This window comes from Coregonus clupeaformis, unplaced genomic scaffold, assembly GCF_020615455.1.
Source record: "Coregonus clupeaformis isolate EN_2021a unplaced genomic scaffold, ASM2061545v1 scaf0662, whole genome shotgun sequence".
In the NCBI taxonomy this organism is placed as follows: domain Eukaryota; kingdom Metazoa; phylum Chordata; class Actinopteri; order Salmoniformes; family Salmonidae; genus Coregonus; species Coregonus clupeaformis.
In genome coordinates, this window is record NW_025534117.1 from 157,131 (window position 1) to 166,409 (window position 9,279).

The 9,279-nt window shown below is 41.6% G+C and overlaps 1 protein-coding gene across 1 annotated transcript; it reads left to right on the forward strand.

The window, feature by feature from the left end:
• The first annotated feature begins 287 nt into the window (after positions 1 to 287).
• Positions 288 to 4,623, forward strand: LOC121551360 (beta-galactoside-binding lectin). The gene is made up of 4 exons (XM_041863978.1): positions 288 to 377; positions 3,359 to 3,438; positions 3,708 to 3,879; positions 4,092 to 4,623. Exons 1-4 carry the CDS (start codon positions 372 to 374, stop codon positions 4,236 to 4,238), a joined length of 405 nt encoding a protein of 134 aa, XP_041719912.1. The 5' UTR covers positions 288 to 371; the 3' UTR covers positions 4,239 to 4,623.
• Positions 4,624 to 9,279: the final 4,656 nt, after the last annotated feature.

The following is a 9,279-nucleotide window of genomic DNA, read 5'->3' on the forward strand; positions in this document are numbered from 1 at the left end:
GTGATCTCTATTTGTGTCTCTGGTCTTGTGGTCATCTACATCCTTTCCTCTGACTCACCCAAATATATTGTTATGATAAGTAGATCTAATATCATAAATAAACGTTCATTAATTATCTTCTCACTCTCAATCACCTTCAACTACGGACGTTTTATTTCGTCCTCTCTTGGGTGCTAAATATTTTAACGCTTTTTAAAATGTATCTGTGATTGGTCCATTTTTTGAGCGCCTATACTCCTATTGGTTTATCATAACGTCACTCACATTTGGCTAGTACACTTGACCATATAAGCCGCCTGCTTGGTTCTACTGCAGTCTGAAGCCAGCTAAGCATTCTTCCTCTGTGAACTTTTGCGGTTTGTGCAGTCAAGATGAGTGTAAGTACAACTTTTCTTTATTTTACTGGCTTATGTTAGTTCATTTGATTGTTATCTGAAAAGTAGCCTGCATGCAGTGCAAGTTTATAACGGTTCATGTTAGCGCTGTTAAACAGTTGTTGGGAAAATAATGCTCAGATTTTAATAGCCTATGTGCTGTAGCCCAATATAATGTCCTCTCTAACGATGCCCTTTTATAGTCAACCTTGTTGTCAATGCGTCTAAGAAGACTAATCAGACTTTTGGCATGCTAGATGGCTTGACTATCTTGTTTAGGCTAGGTTTTTTGACATGGCACTATTTATTGTTCTGTAGTGAATACAGATGCAAAGGGTGTTTCATTGCAATAGGATATGTAGTTCTATCATATGCAAAGGTTCATTTTATTCTCTCAATGAATGATTTAAACTTATAGCAATTGCTACTGATGACAGAGGTTGTGGACATAGGGCAGGGTGGGGCAGGCATGTAGAAGACAGCAGTGATATGTTTGTTTTGGGGATAATGAGATCCCTGTGTCTTCTAAATAGTTCCTTGTGCTCTTCATACCTTCCATGTGATCTTTAGATATGATGATCTAATCCGTATGTACTAGTAGGGTTTGAATGGGTTGAACTATGGGGGTGCTTGGTACACCCATAGCAAATCAGGGAATCCATAAGCATAAGTATAGGCTATCAATGTCTGCACCCCCAGGAGTGTTGATAAGATTGACTTTGGTCCAGACCACTATTTTTAGGGTGTGTAATTTAAACCCACATGTATTTAGTTGTGTGGGTACAGTACAGTTGGCAGGGTGGGAGCCTCTGATCAGACTATGATCATGAAGTCCTCACTACAGAACAGCACACTCTTGAGGTCTTTGGCTGTGTGTATGTTAACACACTCTGAGGTCTCTGGCTGTGTATAATAATAAAGGCTTTGTTTCACCGTGGCTGTTTTGTGGTTACCATGGTAATCATAGATGCATTGGGAGTGCAACAGGGTAAATTCAATTAAGACCTAAATGGATTAAAGTTACCGTAAGCAGAGGTCAGACTAGATAGAGTAGCAGAGTGATGTTATATCCAGTGAGCCAGTATGATCTTCCCCAGTCTGAGCTATAGGATATACCTAAAGTAAACATCAGGTTAACCAGGGCTAGATTGTCTGTCATGTCAGTCAGACCTGGTTAAGGTAAGCTTTATAGTATGTAACGTATAGGGCCAGGAGTTATCATGTGGATTTCCAAACTATGTATATCCATTCTATCCATCCTATTTCTGCGTTGGCTGCAGCCTCAGCTGTCCCGTGTCTTTCAGACAGAGTGAGGAGGTATGTCACACTGGGATGGGAACTGCAGTCTGGAGTACCGCTGGGCTGCATGCAGCCAAGTCCAGCTAGCGCCATAGATATTACACACAGTTTACACTAACTACACACAGTTTACATTAAGGAGGGAGGACTAGCGCGGAAAGAATGCAACACGTCACTATCGCCCCCTCTCTCTTTCCTCCCCTCTCTCCCACTCTCTCTCTCTCTCTCTTTGAACATTATACCGCTTTCCCTAGTTCTCCTTTTTTTTTACTCTTCTTTCTATCTGTCGGTCCTCTCTTCCACCCTCTACCCCTCCCTTTCTACTCCTCTCTCTTTTATTTCTCTCTCCTCTACATTCTCTCTCTCTCTCTTGCCAAAATGTAGCCTTCTAGTCTGTGCCAACACTAACAGAGCTCTAATGTTATATTATCCTGTTGTTCTATTTCTGGATTGGGTGTCAATGGGTTTGTGTCTGGCTCTGCACTGTTAAAGGCCAACTACTGTGTCCTACTGTATATGTCTTGTAAGCAATGATTAGGCACATACTGTACATTTAAAGTTACACTGTTAGCATTAAGGACACACTCCTATCCCCCAGTGACTTACAAGAAGTGCATTCAAGTAAGAACGCTAAAACACATGTTCAGGGGTAAGGTGTGACAGTTTTTCTTGTCCACTGCCCACTGTTGCTGACAGAAACAAAACTGAAGTACAAGTGTTGATGTTGTTTCCCTTTGGTGAGGTTCCTGTCTGATTAGTTGCTGTTGCCCAGGATTATATATTATCGACCTGGTCTTTATCTGAACTGGCTAACTATGTCTTCTGTCAGAGATGGAACAGGGAGTTGCCAAGTGGCAGAAATGACCGAAGTTGGCGGGAGTTGCCTAGGTAACATTTACTACACACCACGGCCAATACATGGCATATGGACAGAAGGGCAACAATAGGAGGTCTACATTCAGCTCATTAAGAGAACTCTGTATGTGCAATCATCTAAACACTATTTATCCTGCCACATGTAAAGATCACTCAGTACGTTGATTCTGTGCCGTGCCCAACCTCCGTTGGTCCCATGTTGGCTGCCCACCATAATATGGGCCCTGCGGAAAATGTGACTTCACTTCACCCTTACTGACTGTAACCCAGACTTCCTTGCCCCATCATTCATGGACAGATTTAGCCTCCCCTTCCAAATTCCAAATCACTGCAGGGAAAATGGGAACGCTGTACAGGACTGGGAGTTATAGCAATCTCTGGGCCATTCCATAGATGGAAAACCTTTAATTGGAGACAGATGTTGTATTTGGTAGACTGATGGGGCTAGAATAAAAGTACAGGAAAGGGTTTAGCAAGGTGTAGCCATGAGCCACGTAAAGACTCCACGTCTACACTATACCCACTGAGCACACACTGGTTGAATCAACGTTGTTTCCACGTCATTTTAACGAAATTACGTTGAACCAATGTGGAATAGATGTTGAATTGATGTCTGTGCCAAGTGGGTACTTACTGTAACAATGGTTTGATAGAACCATCTTTGTTTCAGAAGTTATGGGCCATAACTTATGGTCAACTCCGTATTAACTATCAGCTAATTGCACATGTAATGTTTTTCAATTGATGGATTTCTCTCTCTCTCTGTCTCTCCCTTCTCCCTCTCTCTCCCTCTCTCTCCCCCTCTACAGGGTGTTGTGGTAAAGAACATGTCCTTCAAGGTGGGCCAGACCCTGACCATCACAGGGATCCCTAACTCTGATGCAGCACAGTGAGTAGCTAACCCCCTTCAAACACAATTCATTGTCACTCCACTTCTCAGTCAGCAGCCTAGAGACCTCATAGAGAAACTAGTCACTGTATCATGAGAATGATCCATTCATATTCACAACATACATTATCAAACTACAATGAAAAAGTAGATTATAGCTATAAGCCGTTTCTGTGTAATTATCAATCCAGACCCTCTTGCCCTGTAGGTTAAATAATGTTCCTTATCTCTTCTCTGTGTCTGTGTGCTCTCCTTTTCCCTTCCTGTAGTTTTGTCATCAACGTGGGCAACAGCGAGGATGACCTCGCCCTGCACATGAACCCTCGCTTCGACGCCCACGGAGACACCCGGGCCGTGGTGTGTAACTCCTACCATGGAGGCAAGTGGTGTGAGGAGCACAGAGAGGGAGGATTCCCCTTCAACCAGGGAGAGGAGTTTAAGGTGAGAAATTACACTGTGTTTGTGTGCTCACAGGTGGATGTGAGTGTGTGTGTTTTCAATTTAAACCATGCTGATGCGAATGTCCTCCTCTCTTTCCATGTGTGTAAGGGAGTTCTACTAGGGACCTCTGGTGGCAATAACTTGCAATCACTGCATCCCAAATACCTAAGCACTTCTGTAGATAACAATGTGTAATTACTTCTCTCTCTCAGATAAATATCACTTTTACCAAGGAGCAGTTCCTAGTTGCTCTTCCAGATGGCTCTGAGATCCACTTCCCCAATCGCCAAGGAGACGAGAAGTATAAATACATGCACTTCGAGGGCGACGTCAGGATCCAGGGCGTCGAGATCAAGTAGACCAATCAGAGTGGAGAAGAATCTTTTGCTTTCTTGTCTGGCTGCTCATTGGCTTTCCAGAAGTCCACACACCCACACAAGCCTTATGCTCTGTGTTTTACTCACTCACCATAGTTTTAAGTTGGTTTTAATGCTCCCATTCCTAGCCAATGGATGAAGCCACTAACAGTGAAATCTACAAGTAAAATATAAATTTTTACAGTAGCAGCACATTACAAGCTTGGAAGTGTTGAAAGGTGAAAGTTCCCCAGGAGTTAGAAAATTAATGTAAATTGTTTTATTGAAGATAAATGTGTATTTCATTAATGTGCAACAATCATTCCAGAAGTGGTTTAAGAAAAGTGCAAAATATTTGTTCATTAAAATTATATTTTTATGAACCATTTCAGATTGTATCTTCCTTTGTGTAAATGTGTGATTTTAATCTGCAGGTTTTCTTTTTGTAAATGTCTGTGTAGCTATCAATGTTAGAGATGATAGTTTCTGCATAATAGCGCTTTGGATAGGCTAGCATTCTTCAGTGACTTTATTACCTGCATTAGAAGATTAATTAATGTAGCCTAATTATTAATACATTAAATCAGCGATGCAACTCCTGTGCAGTGATATAGTCATTTGTGACTAATTGTCAAACCCATCCTGGTCCTCACTACACGTTTACTGGTTAAACACCCAGCTGTATTTGATTATGACACTTATAGAATAACCATGTGTTAGTAATGCAGCATTACCTTTCTATTCTAGTTCATTAAACCACATGGTAGATTATTATCGCCCTCTTTAGCCTATGACGATGAGCATATGGCTAGCTTAAGAGGAGTTGAGAAATGTCACACATTTAATGCATGTGTATAAATACAGTGAGATATGTGAAAGAAATCCACTGCAAATTACACTATTCATTAGAATATACATTCATCGAATTAGTTCCCTTGTATTTGATTGGTTGAGCAGTGGTGAGTGAATTGGCTCATGAACCAATCACGGTTCGTGTCAAAGTTTGAAAATCGCAACGCTTACAGAGTGAAAACTCTACCCATATCAAACTGTTTGTTTGTCCTGCAGTTTTCAAATATTTCTACTGAAATGACAAGTAAATATAGGCTTTTGTATCAAGACATTCCTCCTTCCGTTCTCAGAGTGCCTAGATGGGAAAAGTAATCCCCATGTTGCTTTTTCGTTTACTAAGTGGTGGCCATTATCCTCTTAGTCTTTCTGCCAGTCCGTAGACTACCCTTTTTCAAAGCGCACTATACCCCCATGGCCTATTGGCCTTATGGTTTTTACCAATTTGACCGCACCAGCACATCGTTTTTTCCAAAAGACTAACTTCGGTTTTAGACACAAGATATAGCCAGCCTACAGGTCTATACACACCTTTCCACACATATGGCTAACATAGGAACTACAATGGGGCATCAGGAACACTGTTTTTTTGTTTTACAGTGCATTTCCACAACATAATAATTCGGATAGCCACGGTAGCGTCACCCTCGTGTTGGTGTTAGCAAGTAGGCTAGGTATCATCAGCCAATTCAGTAGGGTCTGGAAGCTATTGTGAGCTTCGATTGGTCAATAGCAAGCGATGTCGCAGAATATTTACATAAAGTTCAGCTTTCCCCAACTTCGTTCCAGCCATGTTCACGTTCCCTAGCCCATGCTGGCATAGCCCAATGGTTCCCCGCCCACTTCGCTTCCCTCAGATGAAAATGAATGGGGCTCCGTTGTTTCATCTCCCCCATCATGTCATGTGGAAATGTACTGTTAGGCCTACCTCCCAGATCACACCTGCTACTTTTGGGCAGAGCGTGAGCCTCATAAAGCCTCATACAATGGAATTCATGCAGGACAATGTAGCAAACTGGAGGTCCACATCGACATTAAAGAGAGAAGTAGTAAGAAGATGGCGAGGTGTCTCAGGTAAGAAATCATTCAACACCGAATTTGAAATTATGGATTTATCGGTCATTCATCGACGATTGTTGATACAACCACTAGGAGGCGCCAAGCGACCAATAATTTATAAAAACACACCAGAAATAGTTTTCTTCATAGTTCGGTGCTATCAGCTATTTGTTAAAATGGACGTTTCAACTACTTTGCAGAAATGAAACGAACAGATAATCATATCCGTCTAAAATATCAAGGTAGTCAAATAAATATTGCTATTAGGTTGTAAATCACAGATAGTACATTGTTTGCTACCTCATTCAGGGGATGAACCGTTTCAGTTTCAATGACCCAATATTTTGGAAAAAATATTTACTCAACCTTTTTGCTTTTCTATGAATTATCAACACATCTGACCACACATTATACAGACTGGCTGGTTTGGAATGGATATTATTATAGGCCTAATTCAGAAAAGTTTTTTTCCCCCAACACTAATAGTATCTATACTGTGACGTACTGCTTTATTTACTGTAACTACAGTATGTGATTCGTGGATTTGTCAGTGCGACAGACAAGCCAACGTGTAGCAAAGGGCTGTTTTGGTCTTATCGCATACCTTAACATTCCTGTAGGCTATCCGTGGTGCTGATCCCTGATCCTCTCTTTGCCCGTCCAGATTGAGTAAGAGGAAGTGAGAGACTGTGACTAGCGGGTGTGTGTGTGTGTGCGCGCATCTCTCACTTACTTTCTTCCCCTCTTTCTTCTTCCCTCTCTCCTCCTGTATACACACACACACACACACACACACACACATAGCCATAGGATATGGTTAACCACCCAGGAATGTCACACGGAATAGCGTTGTGTGTTATTCAAATATAATCTGATGTAATATATTGCGATTGGTCTGAAAGAGTTCTGAGGAGAGATGAGGAGTGGAAAAGCAACCCGGTCTCTCAGATGTGATCTTTGGCAAGACTGCAGCAGGCTATGGGATCATTTAAGGTGAACTGCCACTTTCCTGACAGAAATCCTGTGTGTCTGCATGTGTTCTCTCTAGTTGATTGAGGTATTGTTTGAGAGTGTGTGTATGTATGTGTGTGTTTGACAGTGTGTGTGTAAGAGTGAGTTCTCAGTAGTTGATTTATGAAGACCCTCCATGCCCTGTATGTGTGTGTGTGTGTGTGTGTGTGTGTGTGTGTGTGTGTGTGTGTGTGTGTGTGAGAGAGCAAGAAAGAGACAGAGAGTGAGTTGTCTGTAGTTGATTGAGGGTAGATATTGTTTGGGATTATGTGCTGGTGTGTGTGTGAGTGTGTTTGCCTCTCTAGTTGATTGACAGTATTGTTTGATTGACAGTATTGTTTGGTTAACAGTATTGTTTGGAAGTGTGTGCATGCATGCATGTGCATGTGATTGTAGTGTATGTGTGTGTGAGATTGCTGTGGTGGACACAGGCTATGCCTGAACTGTTGTTTACGTCTCTGCTCTAGAGTCCCAGGTGTGTGTCTGTGTGTGAGAGTGTGTGTGGTAATCAGCTCTCAGTCGGCACCAGCGCTGTCAGGTCGTTTCCCTGGAGAGGAGAGAGCAAAGATTTGGATACTATGACGACCAGTTTCATGTCAGACTCTGTCACGGCTCTCCCTCCGTCTCTCTCTCTCTCTCTCTCTCTCTCTCTCTCTCTCTCTCTCGCTCTCCTTCCCTCCCTCCCTCCATCTCTCTCTCAATTCAATTCAATTTAAATTTGATTTAAGCGCTTTATTGGCATGGGAAACGTATGTTAACATTGCCAAAGCAAGTGAAGTAGATAGTAAACAAAAGTGAAATAAACAATAAATATTAACAGTAAACATTACACTCAGAAGTTCCAAAAGAATAAAGACATTTAAAATGTCATATTATGTATATATACCGTGTTGTAACAATGTGCAAATAGTTAAAGTACAAATGGGAAAATAAATAAACATAAATACGGGTTGTATTTACATTTACATTTACGTCATTTAGCAGACGTTCTTATCCAGAGCGACTTACAGTTAGTGAGTGCATACATTTTTTTCATACTGGCCCCCGTGGGAATCGAACCCACAACCCTGGCGTTGCAAGCGCCATGCTCTTCCACAATGGTGTTTGTTCTTTACTGGTTGCCCTTTTCTTGTGGCAACAGGTCACAAATCTTGCTGCTGTGATGGCACACTGTGGTTTTTCACCCAGTAGAAAAGGGAGTTTATCAAAATTGGGTTTGTTTTCAAATTCTTTGTGGATCTCTGTAATCTAAGGGAAATATGTGTCTCTAATATGGTCATACATTTGGCAGGAGGTTAGGAAGTGCAGCTCAGTTTCCACCTCATTTTGTGGGCAGTGTGCACATAGCCTGTCTTCTCTTGAGAGCCAGGTCTGCTTACGGTGGCCTTTCTCAATAGCAAGGCTATGCTCACTGAGTCTGTACATAGTTAAAGCTTTCCTTAAGTTTGGGTCAGTCACAGTGGTCAGGTATTCTGCCACTGTGTACTCTCTGTTTAGGGCCAAATAGCATTCTAGTTTGCTCTGTTTTTTTGTTAATTCTTTTCAATGTGTCAAGTAATTCTCTTTTTGTTTTCTCATTATTTGGTTCGGTGTAATTGTGTTGCTTTTGTGGGGTCTGTTTGTGTTTGTGAACAGAGCCACAAGACCAGCTTACTTAGGGGACTCTTCTCCAAGTTCATCTCTCTGTAGGTGATGGCTTTGTTATGGAAGGTTTGGGAATCACTTCCTTTTAAGTGGTTATAGAATTTAACGGATCTTTTCTGGATTTTGATAATTAGTCGGTATCGGCCTAATTCTGCTCTGCGTGCATTATTCAGTGTTTTTCGTTGTACACAGAGGATATTTTAGCAGAATTCTGCATGCAGTCTCAATTTGGTGTTTGTCCCATTTTGTGAATTCTTGGTTGGTGAGTGGACCCCAGACCTCACAACCATAAAGGGCAATGGGTTCTATAACTGATTCAAATATATTTAGCCAGATCCTAATTGGTATGTCGAATTTTATGTTCCTTTTGATGGCATAGAAGGCCCTTCTTGCCTTGTCTCTCAGATCGTTCACAGCTTTGTGGAAGTTACCTGTGGAGCTGATGTTTAGGCTGAGGTATGTATAGTTTTTTGTGTGCTCT